Here is a 22,635-nt window from a genome sequence, read left to right as displayed (position 1 = left end):
TAGGAATATTTCAGCCCTCATCCACATCCCAGAAGAACACACAGGACCCCCTGCCCAACACATTAGGGATTTGGTCTTCAAAAATATTTCCTGAAAATTTCAGAAGGGTTCATACCAATGATACTACTGTCCTTTCCACAAGATAGTTTAGTTTACAATTCAACCAATTCTCCATTTTCCCAAGAATTATATAAAGAAAATGAAAATTATTCTAAACAAAAAATCCTAGCTGCATATTGACCCCATCCTATGCAACAGTACCAACCTCAGAAGTAAAACGAATAAGCAGAGTAAGGTCTACTACACACAGACTCTCTATCTACAGAAATTCTAATGGGTAGAATAGCTTTTTCTTCTTAAGTATTACTTATAACCTTTTTCTTTTGCAAGGAACTGTATGCTTTATGACTTTATCAACATGTGATTACTGAGAGATGGTTAACAATTTAAAAAAAAAAAATCAATTACTCTGGTCACTGTCTCATATAAAACATTACTGCTTCAAAAAAAAAAAAAAAAAAATCTGTTTCTGCTCACACACTGCCACAGCGTAAGTTCTTGCATGAACAAAGATTGTTTTGAATCAGGAAACATATCTGAGTTAAAACTATCCCAGTAAAAAGAAAATGAATTTTAACCCCTAAGAAGTCCCCTAATCTAACTCACTCTGCAGCTAACCAACACTCAGGCTGTCACAGAGGAGTGGCGAATAGAAATCAGTGGCTGAAACTTTTTTCCAGTTGTCATTCCACATAAAAAACCCAATATTTCATTTAATTTTCTATCACCTCCAAAAATGTTTATAATTTTTCCCCCAGGATAATTGCTGTGTATTATTAGGTTATTGCCATTAACATGAAAAATATCAAATGATTATATTATCCACAGAGGAAAAAAGACCCCTTGCTAGCATACGAAAACGCTTTTTTGAAGTAGGTAATAATGCTGAAGCTCAGAGTATATTACTCCAGCAAAAAGGATTTACCTGAAAAACTAAGATGAGTAACCTTGGGATATTTATCCTTCCCTGCTCTTTAAGCATTTCTGAAGTTTACATTTAGAGTATTATTAAAATACCCCACAAATCTTTGTAGGATTAAAGTTACATACAGTTTCAGGAGTTTGGATGACCTTGTCATTAATTCACTAATATTGCAAGTTCAACACACACTCACTCTGTCATACTTCAATATCAACACTTGTCTTTTTCTCATTGAAATGTTCACTTATATGTGTTTAAACCCCAAATTACATGACCATAGCAGGTTGTGTACTGTCCAAAATCAAAGCAGCTGGCCAGAAAAGTGAAAAGAAACAATCTGAACACATGTAATAGAATTTTAAAGGTGGAAGAAACTGAAGAATCAAAAGTATGAAAGGGATAACAAAAGGCAAAGCTGGAAGGGGAACTCTTAAAATCAACCATGTTAAGCAACTGTAAAGAGCCCTTGCCATTTACGTAAGTAAAATGTCTGTTCAGGGTATATTTACAATAATGACGATTTTTGGACTGTACGAGAGATACTGAAAGCTTTGTATGTAACTTACCCTTATACCTGACTGGCAATTATATGACATACTTATATTAGGGCTAAGAAATGCTTAATGCTTTTTATATTACAGCTGCAAGAGAGAATTTGATTCTTCTTACATTTTGCGTTTTTGTGGGTTTGAGTAGCTGTTTTGTAGCTATATTTTGATAGCTGTATTTTTCATACTTTTAAAGCTTCTTTTACGTAACAAAAATTGCTTTACATCAGCTATAAAATGTGCTGTAACCACTTGTGGAAGAAAGCCGTTACAGAGCTAAGGTGCACAGACCTGCACGTATTTGCCAAAGAAGCGTTTTTCCTCTTCAGCCTTCAGTTAAGACTATCACCATGAGACATGCAGAATTACACCTCAAAGAAACCCACACTATGTATAATGCTGAGCTCTAACAATTCCAAATTTAGAGGTGTCTAATCCAGTGTTATAACAGAAAGCTGATTTGCAAAGACGAAAAAACCCAGCTACTAATAGCTTGAATTCAGACCCATCCAATCAATACCGAATTTTCATCACCAATCCAATATTCTGTATTAGGTTAATGTTATTTACATTAGGAAAAAACTTAAAGAATCAGTTTTCTTAAAACTGGAATTTAAACTGTGGTTTTAACTGGAGAATAATATATTTTTGAGTTACAGTATCCTTTATGCACACCGTCTTTAGTTAATAACAATAGTCCTTCTAAACTGTGGAGAAACAAATCCTGCATTTCAGGAAACAGGTTTGATTAAAAGCAGTGCAGTGGCAGCAAATTCTAAAAAAGTAATTATTTAAATATGTGCATGCATATTACAAATAGTCACCATATGCATCCTAACACACCAGAATATTGTGTGCTGTCTCATTGTTTTTGATCTTCCAAATTTCACATGTAAGAAGTGGCAAGGTACACTGGCATCCAGAACTTCCAGGCATCAGAGATACAGGCATTGTAGAAGATGAACATTATTTCGAAATTTTGCTAAAACAAATGTCAGTTTAAAAAGTACTAACATTTGAGCTGTGGTATTTAGGTTTCAGAGACTTGGACAGGAAGGATCTTTCTGGTACTGAGAGCACTCAGTATCAGCTTAGTATTTCCAAGTGCTTTGTTCTTTCAGAATATGTAGAAAAACTCTACTGAATACAAACTATTTCATGTTTCCAAAATTTTCTGCACAAATCTAAAGGCGTGAAGTAAGATTTCTCTTCTGTTGTTTTGGAGGAGGGGTACGCTTTTTAAATGAAAACTTCTGTTCTGGACACTTATACACTGACAAAGAATGAATTCTACAGTCAAAGCTTTACTTTCTTCTAACCTCTACTCTGTCAGTTCTAGTAAATTCAGATCCCGATGTTGGGCTTTCACATTTTTGAACTCTGCAATAATACTTAGACACTGCTGGAGGAAACTGCATGATCAGACCAAACTGAGAAGCTGGAGAAAAAAAGGACATAGATTTTATTACTCCTCAAATAATGGTGCAGTTTGCACATGAAAACTTGACGTGGTACACAATAGCAAACTCCGAATATGGGAGACATAAGGGAAAAGGGTCAAAGTTGTTGAAACTGACTCTTCCAAATTTAAAAGTACAAAATTCAGGTCAAACTTACAGTTTTATTTTAGCTAGCACCTCAGCTACAATTTCAAAAAGCGTCTATTTGGAAATACACTTAGAAACCTCCACTTAGAATGTGAACAGATAATGAGATTAGAAGAACCCCATGCCAGGCAATTACCAATGCATCGTTAAAGGTTTTGGATAAACATGTTTGTTAGTAATTCTGGGCACATGCTTGGCACCTGTATCTGCATAACAAAAAACAAATTGATTTTTTGGGTAAGGTGTGGGGTTTTTTGGAAGAGAAACAGGTATTGCACAAAGCCTGTTTGTACAAATTAACTTCCTTCACACCTAAAGAAGTTCCATTGGGAGTATTAAGCCATTTTGAGAGAAAGAAAGAAAGGAAAAAAGAGAGAAAGAGAAATGATAAGCATGAAATAAGAGAAGTTGCCTACTCACTCCTTTTTTCTTTCTTCTTAAATTTTCCTTTCTTCTTCCCATGCTCCTTTTCGTCATCAGATACTATATCTGGAGGCTCATGCAAGCTGTCATGAGGTGGGGAAGGCTCACCGGTGCGGTACAATCCAGGGAATTTTGTAGGACTGATTTCTTCAGAGCTGGGAGTACGAGCAAGACCCCCACTGTGTTCCACTCGACGGTGTTCACTGGGGCTGCTAGTGGGAGGCAGGAAGCACTCGGTCATTCTGATTCCCTGATATGGAAGTGAAATCTTCTGCTACCTGTCCATCACACCTGCAGCAGGGGAAAACAAAAAGAAACACCACACAATTTTAAGCAATGGGTTTCAGAACTCCTTGTTTAGGGCTCTATCCTGAAAACACAACAAACAGCAATACCTTCTACAATGAATGCTCCAACTTATGACAAGACACAGTAATATAACATCAGGTCCTAAGCTCAGTGTTTGCAGAATTTGTCCATTAACTCCTAAGCCATATTAACATAAGAGAGCTGCTATTTTAGCCATCTCTACTTTATCCTATATAAAACATTATATATTAAGTATCGGACTATTTTAACATTTGAAATAATTCTTACAAAATTCATAGGCAGGTTGTATACATGTTAATATTTATTAATAAATAGTTACCTAACTTTAAATTTTTTACATAAAGTAAGTCTGTCTGGAAGCTCAGACTGTTTGTGAGCACTGTACTTAAGGCAAAGATCACTTTCATCTTTCCCAAGCATATTTTACAGATGCAAATAAGAACTTGCCCAGCCTGTTGCAATAAGGGGGGGGGAGTCCTAAAGTCAAATCCATCTTCTAATTATGCTAATGCAAATTAAAGAAGGTAGAAAAGAATGATTAAGTTTTTCTGGTATACAACAACAACTTCACATTTTAAGAGGCTGTATCAGCTCATCTGCACCCAGAAGCTGGTACGTTGTTTGGTTAAGAGTTATGGCCAAATAAAAACTAAAATGAAAATTGCTGAAGGAAGCCAATACATAAATTCTCAGCAATGGAACTCGTAAGCAAAAAACTCTTCCTAGCACAGATAAATTTCAGAAATTCCACAGAACAGATATGCTGTATGGGACATCATACCTCTGGAGTCTGCTTTGCTGAATTTGGCCCTTTGTGTCTAGATGGTCACCCTCAGATATGAGCTCTTCTTTCAAGGGATGAAAGGAAAACAGAAATAGAGCAAACCCCAGAAAAAGACAAAGCTATTTCCCACACCCGTTTGTGTACTTGGATGAGAGGTCAAGTCATGGTTACATGCTAACTTTAATCCAACTTAAATCTGAGCTGCTGTGTTGCTGCTGAAAGAAAACAGATCTATTGGAAGACAAACAGAAGAAAAAAAGATGTTTTTTTTTAAAGCTACATCAGTTCCATAGCCTGTCTCTCTATGCAGCCATACAAGTGTCAAGGCAAGCACAAGGAAGGCTGAGAGCGCTGCGGGAAGGTGCCCTGCACTGCAGACTTAAAGTGATCAAGGTGACTGTGTAGTCATGGTCTCAAAAAAACAGAATTAAAACATGTTGTAAGATTACACACAAAAGCCATATCAAACCTATTTCCATAAATGTTTTAGTTATGGCAAGAGTATATCCAGATATAATAGCTGTGGCTTCTGCACTAGCCTTTGGACTCTGTAGTCACCTCTGGTACTCCTGCTATTTAACGTTGATGTATAGATTACAATTAAGAAGAAAGTAGGCAACCCTTTGCTAAGTTAGGCAAACAATCATGGATACCCAGTATTTTATAAAACCCTCATTCAGAGAAATAAACGATATATACTGGCTAAGCAGGAATTCCTGATACATCATACAAACCAGACTATAACTTCTTATGCAAAAGCAGAAAGCCTCTTTAAAAGAGAACAGCATTAACATGAGGCACAGCCATTTTCTTTTTTTTTTTTTTTTTGTCATGCTTGTTGGGTCTTGTTATATTTTTAATAGATATCAAATACCCCACTGCTATGCTAATTTGATATTGTGTTTAAACAAGTAAATGGAGTGCTCCAATAAGACATTTTAGGAGAAGTGTCCAGGTATCTAAAGCTTCAGACTTACAGATATCAAAAAAGGTCAAAACTTTCAATTATACAAGCATTTTCAATATTACCAATGACACAGACTGGCAATACTATTGCATCTCATCTGAGTACCAGAATGATCTGTAAAATTCCTGCACAGCACCTGTTTGCATTTCATCCACCAAAAAAACCCAACCCCTACCCCAAAAAACAGAACCCAAAACACCCCACCAAAAGCTGTTAAACAATAGACAGTATTTCAGCAGTAACTCATGTAATGAAATTAGAAATATTACATATAATTTTTTTAAGCGAACAGGATGGACCACACTTACAAATCAGTCCACGTCTGGAGTGGGCAAGATGGGCAAGTGCACAGAGGGAAAGGACAATGTCATTGCAAAGACACATAAACATCACCCTGGAAAATGAGGACACACATACTTTGCCTCTGGACCCCAGCAGAGCTCCTGGGATGAAGCCAGACTTAGCCCATATGTTCCACAACATTCTTTAGCAGTGTTTTACTCAGTTACTCAACTCCTAGGGTCTTATTTACAGATTGTTACAGAAAAACATAATATGGAATTGTGTTTTGCCAGGTTAATAATCATAAATGTGTCCAGCTAAGTGGGTTGGGGGGGGATTTTTTGTTTATTTGTTTGTTTGTAAACTCTCATCCTTCAGTGCTCTGTATGCAGAACAGAGTGAAAATTTAATGTAGGTATGAAGTATCTCAGTACAGGAGATCACTCACAGAGTGCTTATAGAAATTAACAGTTACTCAGATCAGGATTTGAATAGGGCACAGTAAGACACAGAATTATGATGAGAAACAACATATTCATGAAGCCTTTTAATACTATTCTTTATTCTGGGTAAAGTAGAAACACTAACTAAAAATAAAGATAATGGCGCATATCTGTAAGTGCAACAAATTAAGACTGCACTTATGTTTCATATTTTTTGTTTATTTTACAACTTTACGATAGCATTACTTTCCTATACGTGTAATTTCCTAGGCCTTTAAATAAAGGAGAAATTCCACCACACTCAAATTATATCAAGACTTATCAGCAGAATCAGAGCCTTTAGGCCTACCGCAAAAACCTTTTCCACTTTTACTAATGGCTGTTAACGTATTATTGCCATACAAATCTGCACCTTTCCTCCGGCTTTTACAAATTTTTGCTGACAGAAATAAATGGTGAGACTGAAAAAAATCATGGATATTCTCAGTGTTTTGAGAAGGAACATTTCTAACAGGCTGATTCTTCTGCCAACTTCTCCCTCTCAGACTTGATCCTTTCTTCCCAATCTGTTACTGCTTCAGTCCTGCCTCTCCTCTGCAGCAGGCTCCTTGCTTCAAATTGCTTATTTTCACCTATGCAGTTCTCATCTGTCAGGAGATTTAACAGCTCACTACTGCCATGTGGGGAAGGTCGTACTACTCCCCCCATTAATGCACACCCCCAGTTCCAGTAGTTTGCTCTCCCAAGACCCCTTTGTGAGATGATTCAATTTGCCAGCTGCTCCAACAGGCTTTGGCTGCTCAGCTGGCTTGTGGAAGAGCTCAACAAGCACTAGAGATGGAAAGCAGAGGAGTGGCAGAACCATGATGACAGGAGTGCAACCTCCCTCTTTGGGCAGCTCTGTTTTGTGGCACCGCACACACAGCTTCATTCCCCCAGATTTCACTTCATTCTTAGTATTTTCCCCATAACTTCAAGCTTTGATTTCTTTACCACCCAGTGCCAGTACTCCCACGGTTCCTGTCTTGCTTGATTTCTCTTTTTCACCCTCAGTATATCACACACAACGTGTTCTTCATCTGCTTTGGTCTCTGTGACCCAAGCTCCTTGCTCAGTCTCCCATTTTCCCCTCCTCTTGTTCTTTATTCAGCTGGTTCCTACTCTCATGCTGCACACCGCTTCCTTGCAGATAAAGTTCTCCCTTTTCTTCCTCTCTTTCTTCTATCTGATTAGTTATCAGTTCCCATTTCTTCCTGGATGTTCTTCTCTGCTGAAGTCTTTTGTTTCCTCATGATTTTCTACCTCATCTTCTCACCTCATCCCCATTTCTCCCACTGGCTCTCAGTCTCTCCCTAGTATCACAAGAAGTCATTTTCTTCCTTACCTCCCCACCAACAGCAGGCTCCTCGACTCCCACCAGTTCTTGTTCACTTGACATTTGATTCTTCTTCCACAGGAGCCACAAATGCTGTTATGTGACAGTGTCAGAGAGCTTCTTGCAGTTCAAGCACCTCCTCAGACCTAGCTACTCTTTTCAGTATTCCAAAAATGCAGTTTCTTGAACAATCTTCCTGCTCAACATGGAGTCAAACCTTCAGAATAACTGAGTGTGAAAAATAAACAGCCTTCACTGAACATGTGTGGAATTCTGACCTTTCCTCTATCCCCCAAGGAAAGACTAAATTAAAAGAGATTTTAAACATAGAAAGCAGAAGGTATGACCTTCAGACAAAAACTCCTAGCCATCACATCACCATCTTTCACGACCATACACCAAGCACAGGAATGTGGGCTGGGGAGAGGAAGGAATACGCCTGCATGGGCAACATAATGTTTTTCCTAGCCTAATTTTTGAAAATAACTGAACTCTTTCCTAAAAAATTCAGCCTGAGCTACTTATCTAGTAAGTAAAAATTAATATTAAACAGCTGAGGTTTGGAAAAACCATAGAAAAGTTAAGACAGAGAGCCATGACAGCCAACTTCAATAGATCTCACTTATTACAGTGTATCATCTAAATCGGCATGAACACATTAAAGAGAGGCACAGTTTGAAAGACCAAACTCACAGCCCTTTCATTCAGTACAGAAGGCTCTATTATTTCTATTTTGCATCGAGTGTGTATTGTGACTTTGTGCTTTGTAACCAATTGCAACAGCAGAAGCAAATTAGAGCAGGTGATTGCATGCACAGGTATTATTTTGTAAAGCTGTTGGGTGGAATGAAGGACACAGGGAATTTTTCTGCAACAAGCATTATGCAAGACCACATCTGAAGCACGGTGGGTGTCCCCAGTTCATCCCATTTTGCCACCAACAGGCATACTCTGAAAATCTGGGTGTTACATTGAAAATAGTCCCGAGAAGTCAGTAGTCAAAGGACGGAGGCAGAGTGGGAAAAATCATACAGCTACCAGAGCCTGCTCTATCATAACTACCCAAAAGCAAGACCCAGAACACAACAGTGCCTCATCATCATAGGCCTTCAGTCCAAACCATCTGGAAGATCTGTGAAGAAACTGATGTTACTTGAAGAAGTGAGGCACACTGCTTTTGGACAAAAATTATCCTAGTAATAAACATAGCTCCATTTTGGAAAGTAATGAACCGTAAGAGGAAAGAATGAAAACTATCACTTGTGGTCTAAGCATGTCAAAGCACTTCAGAAACTATGAGTGGTACTCATAGAACTGCTGAGATGGTTGAAAAAGATGACTTGGAGATGTGCAGGCAGTTAGAATTAAGTTATTTACCAAGACTATACAATGTCTGAGACACGTCTAAGTTCTGTGTCTTGCTCAGACTATCGCAAAGTGTGGGAGGCCATTAAAACTATGGTCCTTCCAAGAGTAGAGGATATTGTTAAGTACGCCTCAAATTAATCTTCTTGTAACTACTGATGGTTGTCAGCTACAGCAACAGCTTAGGCAAAGAACAAGGTTTTTACTAGGTTAAAGCTAATAAACCATTTATGTTTTACTCAAATTGTTCTGAGGTTTTATTACTGCAACAAAACACAACAGTTTAAGCTGTGTTTTGAAATAAAAAGATGCATTTTTTACAACATACTGAAAAGCTTAATACAAAACACTGCTTTCACTCAAACATTTCTTAGATTGAAATGTTGCCATGCAGTCAAATAGCAAAATGACATCAGAAGCCACCTATTTTATTTAACAAGCAGTACCCAGGTACATAGACAGTGCCCTTTCCTTTCTTTAACAAGGCAACATAGCCATGAAAGGAGAAAGAAAAGGGAAGTGCTTCATGTAGACAGGTAAAGCAAGTTTAAAATTTCACAAGTCATGAGTAATCACATAAACAGAGCATTAAGTAACTCCCTTGTGAATCATGCGCTCTTCATAACTGGCAATAATTAAAGCCTCAAGAAGGGCCTTCACAAGATTTTTTGGATAAAGAGAATAAAATAAAAACTGCATAGCAGCATTCAGCTCCTAAACCTAAGATTATGGATATGTGATGCTATGAGAATGTTACAAAACTTACTTTAAAGGAGAGTGTGTAATCACACAACTCAAGTCACATGGGAGCAAGCTGTACATTTTTCAAAAATAATGCCAGCACCAGATCAGCTCTAAAAGTAACATAAACAGGTTTGTGTGTTCTCTCATTTACCTGTAGGTGGATAAAGTCTGCTGCAATTACAGTACCATCCAAAGCATTTCAAGTTCTGCTCTGAAAGTCCATACCAACTCAGAAGTAGCAATATACAAATACACAGAACTACTTAGCTGTCAACAATCAGAGAGCTATAGACCACATCCATATTTGAGTGGACTGTTGCAGGAGCCAGCTCACATTCAGAATATGTAGTAGTATCCAGGTTATTCCCTATTATTGAGGGTATTCCAGCTCTTTATTAGTCCATTCAGCAGAGAGCCAACCTTAAAATAAATAAATAAATAATATCATAGACAATTTAGAAATATCAGAAACAAGGTTTCTGATAACATTATGATAAAGTCTCATAATCACACGAAGATAAAATCTCCAGATATGTGGCAGCATGTGCTTCCCAGTTTGGTTCACTTCAGGGAAAGTATCACAGCCTCTAGTCCACAAATTCTGTAGAGCTCTATCAGGATGCAATTCACAGGCTGTTTCCAATAGAGATCTTGGGGAAAACAAAACTTGGATCCCCTGGGGAGACTTAAGTGCTTTGCTCCAGAGGGAGCACACCTGAAAAGAGACCAACCATAACCACATAGGAAAAGCCTCTGTCCCATCACTCTCCTTCCTGCACTGGCTATGCTGCCATACTGCCAGTTTTGCTGTAACATCCTACTTCCCTGGTGAGGCATGCTGGACAATTTACATCCTGCTGTCTGTTCCAGAGCAAGCTAAAGCAGGTAGTCTAGGAGAAAAGCCTAGGCACAAATCTCTGTTACAGGGTAACGACCAAAGCCATTTACAGAGGTTACATGAACTATGCCACACATGGCACCCATGCTCATTCCCATCCTTCAGGAATATCTCAGTAAGCCCTGCCACATGTCTTTCCCCAGCTCAATCAACTACCATGGAAGCAGCTTCAAAGCAGTGCATTATATTATGATCACAAACACATATATGAGGCATTCTTGGAGATAACTGGCCAGCTAACAACTGGGAAGACTGCTGTTTAATTGCTTTATATTGCATGTTTCTGAAGTAACAACAGAAGGTCTGGACTCCACATCATGAGGCAGATGGGTACTGTAACTAGGCCAGACTTTTGCAGGAGTATCTTGGCTAATCAGCTACCTGCATCACAACTGCTACTGCCCACCCAGAGAATAATTTCTCATTCTTCAAACTTGGGAAAGTACTGGTCCACTGTTCAGGATTCTCTCCTCCTATCCCCTGAGAATCCTGCTCCTGGTTCCCATGGTCTTGTCACCACAAAGTAACCCAATACCAATTCCTCCCCTAATCATACTCAAGCTCAATACAATAGTTTCCCATTCCATGGTCTAGTCCCGCTGCTTCCCAGGCTCAGTCCCCCTCCATTAGTTTCTTCATTCCCCTTTCCTACAGTCCAATTCCTCCACCATCAGGACTGTACCTCTCTCACAACTTCCTCCTCACCACAAAGGTGTTCAGCACCTAGACACGTGCAACTTCAGTTTCACCATTTCTCTTCTCCACACCCAGTGCTCATCTAATCTCTCCTTTTGGTGGCTCACCGTTTCCCAGGTTTTCCCTTGCCACCTTCTATTTCCCCCACATTCAATTCTAATTAAGGCTTCTGAAAACTATGGTCCACACGTAAGCAAGGAAACTTGGGAGGTCATCTCCAGCCAAATTTAGGTTTCCACTCTAAAATGCAAATAGCATTAAAAAGGTTTGCCTGATTACCAAAATATTTTTAATTACAGTAAAGAGATTTTCTTTCCTGCTAGCTTAATTCTCAGAAAGATTTTGAAAGAATTCGGTTAGAGCGTTTTGTTTAAATTTTTAAGTACTGGCGTAAGAAACCCAACCAAGCAATTTTCAGTCCAAATGAAAACGTGATAACTTTTGATAAGGGCTAAACTACTGAGAGCTGCATTGAATAATATGAACTGTCCTGCAAATGTATCAAACCCTCCTATACTTCTGAAAAATGCCACATTGTACAACATATGTAATACCCACTATTGCTTAGACTGGCCTTAGAATTACTCCTGGTGTGACAACCCTGTCCCTTTTCTCCTGTCCACCTCTCCAAATTCCCACTTGGGCCAGCACTAATGCTTGTAAAACAGAACAGAAAGTTTTACTTTTACCACTTAACAGAGGAAGGGAGGAAAATGCAATAAAAGGTGTGCAGTTCACTTTTTTAACAATCGCTATAAACATAGTATCACCTCAGGTTTTGTTTGCCCTCAGGACTATATACAGGTTTTATACAATTCACGTTTTCTGACAGGTCTTTTGAGGAGTTATCGAATCCCTAGTCACCAAAGGCCTGCAGCAAGTCGTACAGCAATTGATGATCTAGCAAATTAAGACTAATTTTTATACTTTTATCAGTTCCTGGGCTGGGGTTATTTAATAACAAATTCCCCTTATCAGAGATTTCAACTACGGCACTGTTCAGTCACACTCCAGTACCTGAACTCAGCCAACTTGAGAACAGCTGTCCATTTAGTGGAGTCAGTTAAAAAAAAAACCACAAAACCCTGACTGGTTGAGCTGAATGTACTACAAATGCTGTTAAAAAAGCAAGCACTAATTATCAGAGTGAAAAAACCCACCATGAAGCAGAAGAGAAGTCAATGGATTTGGCATCAAATATTTTACTGGTGTTTTAAGCATTTCTGCTATTCTTTCAAGAGCATCTACAGACTGACCATGACAGATCACACAACAGAGAACAGAATCTAGTCTTCCAGAGAGGCCAGAGCTCTGCACACTCAGTTGCATCACCCAATTAAAAAAATCTAAGGCTATATATAGCCTAGTTTTGGTTTTTGTGTTTGGGGTTTTTTTAAGAGTACATTAGCTAAAACATGCTAAAATACTAGAAATGACAAGGGTAAACAGCAAATATTAAAGACACTTTGTTTGGATTTAACACTGGCAACAAATTTGGGACATGCCTACACACCAGAAACATGTAACATAGCACACTGGCATTTCTGTAACAGCAATAATTCACCCGGCAAAAGCAACATCAGCAGTAGAGATGCTGTAACACATCATGAGGCTCCTGCCAGCAGGTAGAGTTCAAGCTCTGTGGAACTTCTGGGAACATACTCAGTCGACATGTACAGGCAGACGCCAAAGCCACTGCATTATCATCTTTCTTATCCATGCCAACTACCATGAAACCAGAACGGGTATGCCCCCTACAAACATCGCTTAACTTGTGTCTGCTGGTTTGTCCTTTAAAAGCCACTTGCTACTACCTGCTAGCACACTGAGTTTAGTACAGACGAAGCCTAGCTACACTTTGTCAACTGCAAAAACCTGCTTATTACGTAGAGGAAACGACCAAGAGCACACATGCTGCACAAAGTACTGCATGCCGAATCCAGACAGTGTCGCTTTTTAATCCATTACTGAGATACTACCTTTTAGACTGGATGTAGAAAAATCAATTAGAAGTACCATGCTTCTTCACTGAACTGTGATCATTATTTTATTCACAGAATTTTCAAACAGCATTAAGTTCATTTTACAGAAGTCACTTCATAATCCTTTAACTGGGAGGTCAGTATGAACAGTCTCATTTACCTTACCAAAGGCAAAGAATACTCAATTCTAAGGCCTTCTCATTCCCAGAAACAAGCATTTTCTGAAAGCGTATTAATGACACACAAACCTTTAGGGTTAAAACTGTGAAAATTAAGTTTCTTGCACTTTACATTGAATTTTTGCCACCACGTATTGAACACAGATGAAGCGATCTATAAATTACAGGCTGTCACTTGAACTGACAACTCTGTAACATAAGGAGAAACTAAGAACAGCTTTGCTTGGATCTCTTCATAGCGTGATACATGACACAGATGATCAGTTTCCATGTACGATTTTTTTTCATGTTTAAAACCCTGCATGTTCCAATGTAACACAGGCAAATCATATCCAACTTTTAGTGAATATTAAATTAAAACAGAACTACGGTGGTTGAGATAAAACCCATTCTACTGTAACACCAGAAAGGAAAAGTAAAGACTTCGATCTAGAAGCTGTTTATATAACAGCTTCTCTGATTATTTTTAGTGATTATTTGATAACTATGTCTACCTGCAGCACCTTTGTTTTTGGCTTAAAGAGTTCTATATCTTATCAAGCTAACATCAGTGGCTATTGACCTAAAAACCAAAGTAAAAGGAAAGTCTCCCCTTCTGCCTTCCCCAGTTGTTTTATTAGGCCCATATTGAGTAAATTCAACTGGAGATTGGGTTGCATCCAAACGTTTTCCCAGCTTAACTATAATGGATAGGAGTACAATGTTTCCATGCTCCCAGCACAGTAGTTTTTAGCAAAGCCTTATTGCAGACGCAGTTTTACCCATCAAAAGATTTTTTTTCTGATGTAGCTTATTTCATTTGGAGATCTGTTTTGAGCCATGCCAACAAAAGAGTAGTTTTTTGATCCGTGTTACATCTATAGCAGTGCAACCTGCTGGAATAGATGCCGATGTCTGTCAAACTCATCCTATACGTAAAAGAAAATTATATCTTTTTTTTTTTTTTTTTTGCCATGGTATATAAGTTTCCACACAAGAAGAGGGCTATATCATCTCCTCTTTTCAGACATATTCCCATCAATGCCAATGACAACTCTTCATCAAGACCACATGAAGTATTTAGCCTTTCTGTAAATTTCTAAATTTTTAGTTATTTTTTTCAGTACCATACGTAGAGTTGGGATTAACGAGTTCTGTTTTCCACCTCTGCCCCAGATTCACTCAATACCCAAGGGGAAAGTCAATTTAAATATTTATAAGCTCAGCAGATTATTAATTATGATTAACATCACCACCTCCAGGGCTGAGATGTTGCAAAATGTCACGCATGTGAACACTGAAAACATACACAAATACATTGAAGGCAAGGTGCGGCACCACCCAGCTTGGGGCAGCAGCTGGTCTCCAGGGTTCCTCTCTGCAGTGAATGGCCGGGAAGCAGGAATCTGCCTCCACAGCCAGCAAAGGCTTCTTCAGAGGCAGCTATGGGGAAGACTGATCAGTTAAATTACCGATTACTGAAACAGCAGCAGGACCCACAAGTTCACAGTATTTGTCTTCTATGCCAATTTACACAGGCAAACAACATTACAAGAAAACTTACATGAAACACCAGCTTTCTAGAAAAATGTAAAAACATCCTTAGAATTTAAAATTAAATTAACATGTATTTTCTAAAACAAGAAATTGTCCAGCTCAGTCTGTACCACCTAATACAGTAATTTTCAGCAATCCTATGGCTTCAGAGTATCATTAAAAAAATCATACCTTATGAAATACACAATGCTGTTTTCAATTTACTTGCCAAATATAATAAAAATGAACTGAATAATAACACAAATAAACACTAAAAATATGTATGCTTCACAGGTGGCAAAAAAGTTCAGTATCTGATAGCACAGGACCAAACAAGTTCTGACTGCCATTCCCAAATCTGCTGTGTAGCCTTATCTACACAAGAAAAATCATGCTGCTTTAAATAAAATTAGTGTAGGTAGTTTAATGGAAGCCCTAGTATACATAAGACACAATAGTGCCATTGTCGTCCTCCCCCTGCCCCAAAAAGAAAATAAACTGCCTCCATTGGCATAAAGCATTTTTAAGAGTGGTGAAATACTTGCTCTTAAGCACTAAAAAACACCAAATGTAATTACCTGTCAAAAATATGCATCTGTAACTGACTGTTCTAATGATACGCACTAACTGCAAGCTTCTGTGACATACCTTTGTGTATCTTTTAGATGTCTTCAAAGTCTGACTGAAATAGCGTATTAAAAACTTACTTACAAAAGAAGGATTTATAAAGAACTAGCAACCAAAAAAGCCAAACCATAATAGAAAACTGTAAGCCAGTTTTATCATAAAATAAATAAAGTATCATAAAATTGCAGCACACAAAAGGAGTGCTGTAGAAAACAACCGATGCAACTTCTCCATTGTTTTTTGGCAGAGTATACAGATTTTGGCATATTCCAAGATACGTTTGTGAGAGTCATTGCCAGAAAATTAGTTCTTCTTAATTATCTTTGTTGAGGAACTTGGATTTGAATCTACATCTTAGTATGTCAGTCACATTAATTTACTGAACCATCTAGACAACAAAGAACTCCACATATTCATCACTTCCTCTTTCAGCCGCAAAGTTGCATTTCATTTCCTCCAACAACTTTTAAAATCCCTTTTCAAAACATGACTGAAAAAACCACACCTGATCACCAGTGGTACAAGTTATATAAATTTTGGAGAACTGCAACCCCGAATTTCAGGATTAAAACTTCAGAAGCATGAAAGATCTCTGCATCTAAGATTAGCTTGCAAGTGGCCAGGCACAAAAAAAAACTTACAGAATTTGTAAAGATTAAAACGTCTAAAGAACAAGAAAAGCTAAAACCACTAGACTGAAATAATCCAAGGAGTTTCTGGGTAAATCTATTCAATGAGTTGTTTGGTTTTTTTTTCTCCCAAGCTCTTACATTTTTAGTCCATTCAATCAATTAAAAAAATCCCAAATATTAAAAGCTCTTTAGGCTATCTTAAAAGAACAGCGTCTACTTTGAAGCCACCACAATTGAAAATTAAAAGAGGAGGGTATCAGATGATACTTTTCCTAGAATCCAATTAGAAAAAAAAAAAGGTATTTTAGGTTTTGTGCAGATTAGCATTATGCTTTTATATAGCACTTGGTTCACAATATTAAAATCTACTGGAGTTAGATTATTACAAATATAATTAAATTGGCAGATATTTTACTATCTTACATCAGGCAATATTAAATTAAGACACTCAATATTAAGTGAAAATGAAATGTGAAAGCAGCGTATTGGACAGAGGAAAACAATAACCGAGAGTTATGGACTTCCATAGTAACATGATAGAAAAATACTATTAATACCATGAAATGAGAGAGTTTCATTGCTGGCGTGTTTAGCCTTAGAATTTACATTTAGCATTCAATGTAATTCATGCTAATAAAAATCAGTCAAAATTTATTTTCATTGCAGCATCCAAAAAAATTCTGCACCTTGGCTGGTGATACTTGTATTTAAAAAACACACCTGGACAGGCTAGAAATGTTAAAGTAGCAATAAGCCTAATTACCAGGGTAAGCTAAATGTTACATTTCACAAAAGTTATTATAGAAAAAACATCAAAATTATAGCTTCTAACTCTTAGGTGTAACTCCTATTTTAAAAAGTTAGGTATGGTTTTAAAGAGAAGCGATATCCTTGCAGAATTCTTACTAAATTTTTGGTGAGAAAGAGAAGCTGCAATTTTTGTCACCGTGACAGCTCTTTTTCCACAAGGATACTTTTCAATTTTTATTTATTCAATATTTCCACAGTATTATCATCATACATTGTGTTTTTAAAAAACATGCATCCAGCTCAAGCTCTGGTAGTATCAGAGATCTATGTTCAGTCTCAAGAGTTCCTTCCTGCCAGATGCCTGTCTTCCAGCACAAAGTTCAGTTACTTGTAATACAGAAGCCCAGCGATCCTACTGAAACTGTAAAACAGGAAGTAAACTTCATGTGCTGACTTAAGTCTATGATCTATGACTAGATCCTAGAAATGTGACATTTTCATACTACAGAGGACAAAAATGAAACAAAAATACATTTTATCTATATATATGAATTGACTCGAGGGAAGAGTTATTCACTGCTAGCAAATGTACAAAACAACCAACCTGAAACTAAATTTATTTTCCTTAAAGTAATTTTCAGTTTGGTCCAAACTTGCATTCCGATTTGGAATGTCAAGCCTTACCACCGAGCACTCGCTCCTCACTCTTCCTCTACAGGAGCCATCTGGCCTCTTCCCACCTCACGCAAGCAGCCATCACTCATCCCTTTCTTTCCTTGTGTGCCTCCAGAGACCAAAATAGCCAGTCTAAAAAAGCTCAGTTCCTTGTGAGCAAGAAGGAGAATAAAGGCAGCAGCGTGCAAATGAGAAATCTGTTCCTACTAGTTGCAAAGCTGCCCCTTCCATTGCTCGGAAACAGAGGGCAGCACCTACTCCTATGAAAAAGCGTATCCCCCAGAAGCTAAAATAGTCCCATCTCTGCACACTTATGCAAGGTCTTCCCCAGCGCTGTGCTTTGTGTTGGGCTGTTGCTGGCAAGAATCATTACGCCATTCCCTGCTTCCTCCAGGAAAGACTGTAGCCCGGATGGAAGCAAGCCAGGGATTGCTTACAAGGTCATGCCATAAATTAATCTGTAACACCAAGGATCGTAAACCTTCTTTTAAAGAAATTTTATAGTTGCATTGATTGCTTAAGGTTTATATTTCTACATATCTTCCCAGCACTTCAAACGAACGGACAGATGGCAAACTGTTAACAATTAAGGGCACACCGATGAGGATGAAGCGACTTATATCATGCCCTTCAATTACTATTATATCAGAACAACTGCATGATTTAATTCTGCACATAGAAGATAATACTAAATTTGATTATTTAAAAGTAAACATAACATTTTCTCTACTAATGTTTTTTTAAACTGGGCTACATACCACATTAATTTGCGCTATTAAACAGCTCACTATACTTATTCAATTTACATTATTATTGTTTTAGCAACTGATGAGCCCTTTTTCTTTATTTCTTTCTTTATTATTATAAAATTCTGTGTTTATGAAATAATTAATTGCTATTTTTTAGTCAGGATGTTATGCCAAGCTGCTTCTGGAAGAAACAGGGAAATGTTCATTGTCTGTACTTTTGTTTACTTAGTATCACAGAAGCTACACTAGGAAAAAATACAAAACCATGTTCTCTATTTAAATACATCTTATTTACTCACCAAAGGAAATACTACTTGTAGGTAGTGAACTGATGGCTCCTAAACATTGTGATCTCATGTTTTCAAACTGGTAGATAGCAGTCTCCCACACATACTTGGAATTCATAGATTAGACAAGAAAAAAAGATGCCTTCTGCTTCTTCAATGCACAACTAATAATAAATGACACTAAGAACCCCAGTTATATTTCCAAGATATTTTTGGTCAGCCATATTTTGTTTAGGTATTAACTTTGATTTTTATCTTCTTAATAAACTACTTAATCCACTGAAGCCACTGTACTTTGTATTTATCTTTTTCACAAATTCTTCCCTATTAATTCAAAATTGTCACAGCACAATTTTTCCCAGTACACTATCTTCTAGTAACAGGACAAAATAAACTATAATCTCTTTGGATATATTTGAGCTGTTGTGTGAGCCTACTTACTAGATCACCACTCCTTACTCGGGCAATTATATATATCCCTCCCCATCCCACTTCTCAGCAGCTGCCCCAAGTAAGCAGTCATATCCCACTTTCTACTGCAGCCTGAAGAAAAACTGGAAGCAGGGAGCGCAGGATCCCTGCTGTTACTCAGCTTCAGAGACGAAGGCCTGCTGTTGCTGCTGCCAGTATCAAAGACGCTTTCACTCTACTACACCTTCAGTTTCAACCAAGTTGGTGTTCGCTGATGTCAAGCCCCAAAGGTGAGGGATGGCTGCGACGGGAAGGGTAAGCATGGACAGGAAAGGAGTCATACCCTTCCTTTTTCTAAAATCAACCTGCATCCTTACCTTTCTGGTTTCAGCCATGGCAGGCAGAAAACGTAATTGTTATTTGGGCAGCAATCACCTCTCCTCTCAACACCACCATGTCTGGGGACGTAGCCTAAGTGCAAGCCTCCCACAGGCTACTTCCAGCCCAACTAGGGGCTCATTTGATATATTTTTTTTATTTTTTTGAGCAACAATTTGAAAACTATGGTGCACGAGGCTCAAGTGAACAGCAGAAAGAGCTGCTGAATTCTCTAGGTGGAAATCTGAAGCAGGCACATGGCAAACCATGAACTAGTTTTAAGGGTAGTGAATCATTCACTGATTCAAAATAACCAGATGCATTAGTTCAGAGAAAAGCTTAGTAGATTATACTAGACATAAAATAAGTTGAAGATAAATGTCATACTATAATTTATTTTGGCATTTTGAGGGCAGCTACATGACACCAAGCTTTGTAGAAGGAAAGTAGATTTGCATTTGTTGGTATTTATTGCTAAACAGCAGCATCTTCCATTTTAGTCTAAAAACAGCTTGTAAGAAACAGCAGTTTACTCAGAAAATATGCAAACCTTTTCTGTAAGAAAATACAGCTAAAACGTATCAGGGAAGTGCCTGAAGGGTACAACTGAGATCAGAACCCCAAAGTGTTAGATACAGTACATATGCACATCAGTTTTGCTTTAACTACATCTACAGAATTAAGCCATGCAGCTCTGAAGCAAGAACGTGGTTACTGCAATACCGAGACAATATATTCTGGTATAGACACGCACATATAGAAATGGAAGTAAGTTACCCTACAGAAAAAACTTTTTTCCCCTGTATAACTACAATCACATCAAGGGTTTTACAGTGAAATCCTTACTTTTGGGAAAAAAAAAAAGCCAACCTAACCCAAACCAAAACACAAAACATGCCCTCCCACCCCTGAATACACTCAACTAAGACAGAATAATGCCAGAGTTGCACCTGGAATATTAAAATTTTAAGGCAGCTATTCCTATCTTCTGTTTCAGATGTGGGAATACTAAAGAACACAGCTTATTTTCTCAAAGTTAGAAATGAGATCCCTAGAACAGGGAACATGAAGTTCCCTGCTTCTCCATAATAAACACCCTATTTTTGACCAAGCTACCTAGAACATCACAGCAGGGGTGTTAGTAAATTTCAAACACTTAGAAATAGTAAACACTCAAAACCACAACAGTTTGGAAGCTTTTTTTATTTCTATTTTACTTCTCTGTAGAGAAGAGCCCCTCAAGAGTATGTATCACACTGACTGCATAACTACACTATATAATGGACTGTACTAAAATGAACTGAAGAAGCCGTATGGCATCATTCATCAGAAGCTGTATGCAACACCTCAAATGACATCAAAACCCAAACCTAAGGGATCTCTCTCCCATTTTTCTTTAAGCTCGCTAATAAATTCACATCCATTACAATCCTGCATCATATCCAACAGAGTCTTAACATCAGCCTTGAATGGGTGCATTATAGCAATGCTGAACATGCATGGAAAGCGCTTCAAGTGCTTTCCAGATGAGAAATAGGTATAAGAATGCAATTATGGCTGCTTTGCAGTGCTGGAACAAAAGACTTACACAAATCCATCTGGTTTATGCAACTGGTAAAAAGACCTTAGCCTATTATGTTTTATTATTGCCCCTCATGAAGGATGACCATTAACCTCAGGGACGCGGAGGGTGGGGGAATCCAAACCACACCATTCTCACGAACAGATACTTTCAAATTATCAATGTGGATTGCTGGCATTTTCTTTGCGGTTTGTTTTAACATACATAAGCACTTAAAAGTAAGATCTGCTTATTTACTCATACATCATACACTGACATATGATGTATGGTAACACACGCTTTCTAAACAACATTATTAGGTAGAAAACACAGCATCCTTTGAACCTGTTAAACATACTAATGCAGAAAAATGGCAATAATGGTAAGAGTTTTCTGTTTTTTAAGATATGACTTCTAGGTGAAGGCAAATGAATAAAAAAACCCGACCTCTCCCCCCCCCCCGAAAAAAACCCAACCCCAAAACAACCTCACAGAAAGCTAGCCCATAGCCCAGCAGACCTCTAATCTGAGCCTGAGCTACAGTGAACCCCGCACGACTCAAAGTGCATAAGGGCTTAAGAAAACCGGGTGCACCAGGAGCCCGGCGCCCACCGTGAGGCGCACGATGCCCGTTCCCCTAAGGACAGGAGGGACATCCAGGCCAGTAAGTAAAGCGCACGGGCCGGATCCCCCTCCGGAGCAGCCCGACGAAGAAGTCACGGCTGGGACGCACGGCCTGTCCCCAGCGCGGCGCCCCCCGCGACTCCACCGAGGCGCGCAGGCCGAGCCGCCCCGCCGCCGCGGGGGACGGCAGCGCCCCGGGCCTGCGGAGCCGGCGCCGCCAGCGGCCCCGGGCCGGGCGAGGGGGGCGGAGTCCCCAACGGCCCCTCCCCTCCCCCAGCCTCCGGGCAGCCCGGGCCGACCCCTCCCCCACCCGGCAGCCGCGCCTGAGAGGCGGGGGCGGCTTCCCGCCGCCCGTTTCCCTCCCCCCCCCCGCCCCGCCAGCCCGGACGCGGCTTCCGCGCCCCTCACCGGGAACGGCAGGGGGCCGGGCCGGAGACCCCCGCCCGCGGGCACTCACCGTCGGGGTCCCGCTCGCCGGCGCAGCGGCTCCGCCTCGGCCTCACGCGCGGGGCCCCGCCTCGCGCCCCATTCCGCCTCCGCCGCCGCCCGGCTCGCAAGGACCGCCGGGGAGCGGCGCGAGCTCGCCACCGCGCAGGCGCCGCCGCCTCGCTCCGCGGCACGGGGCGGCCGGGGGCGGGGCCCGTAGGGCGGGAGGCGCGTGCGCCGACGGCCCCCCTCCCCCAGGAGAGGCGCTCTGCGCACGCGCAATGCTGTGAAGGCGGGGGGAGGCTGGGCGGGGGAAGAGACCGGTCGTGCGCGCAGGGCATGACGGGCACTGAAGTTCCCTCGGGGACGCCTACCTGCAGAGGTGGCGCGCCGGC

At 39.6% G+C, this 22,635-nt stretch overlaps 1 protein-coding gene across 3 annotated transcripts in view; it reads right to left on the bottom strand.

Moving 5' to 3' along the window:
* RALBP1 (ralA binding protein 1) overlaps window positions 1-22,356 on the bottom strand; it is a 36,365-nt gene extending 14,009 nt beyond the window's left edge. For 2 of the 3 annotated variants that reach the window (XM_076329966.1, XM_076329969.1), the window contains exons 1-2: window positions 22,272-22,356; window positions 3,558-3,851 (exon numbers count right to left, since the gene is read on the bottom strand). In XM_076329966.1, the coding sequence (XP_076186081.1) occupies window positions 3,558-3,801 (244 nt within the window). In that variant the 5' untranslated portion in view covers window positions 3,802-3,851; window positions 22,272-22,356. Of the gene's footprint in view, window positions 1-3,557; window positions 3,852-4,671; window positions 4,706-22,271 lie in introns of those variants that run through there. The other variant, XM_076329968.1, reaches the window with a different exon arrangement.
* Window positions 22,357-22,635: the final 279 nt, after the last annotated feature.

Source organism: Aptenodytes patagonicus, chromosome 2, assembly GCF_965638725.1.
Source record: "Aptenodytes patagonicus chromosome 2, bAptPat1.pri.cur, whole genome shotgun sequence".
NCBI lineage: Eukaryota > Metazoa > Chordata > Aves > Sphenisciformes > Spheniscidae > Aptenodytes > Aptenodytes patagonicus.
Note: the sequence above shows the minus strand (reverse complement) of the source record. Positions and strands in the feature narration are given on the sequence as shown.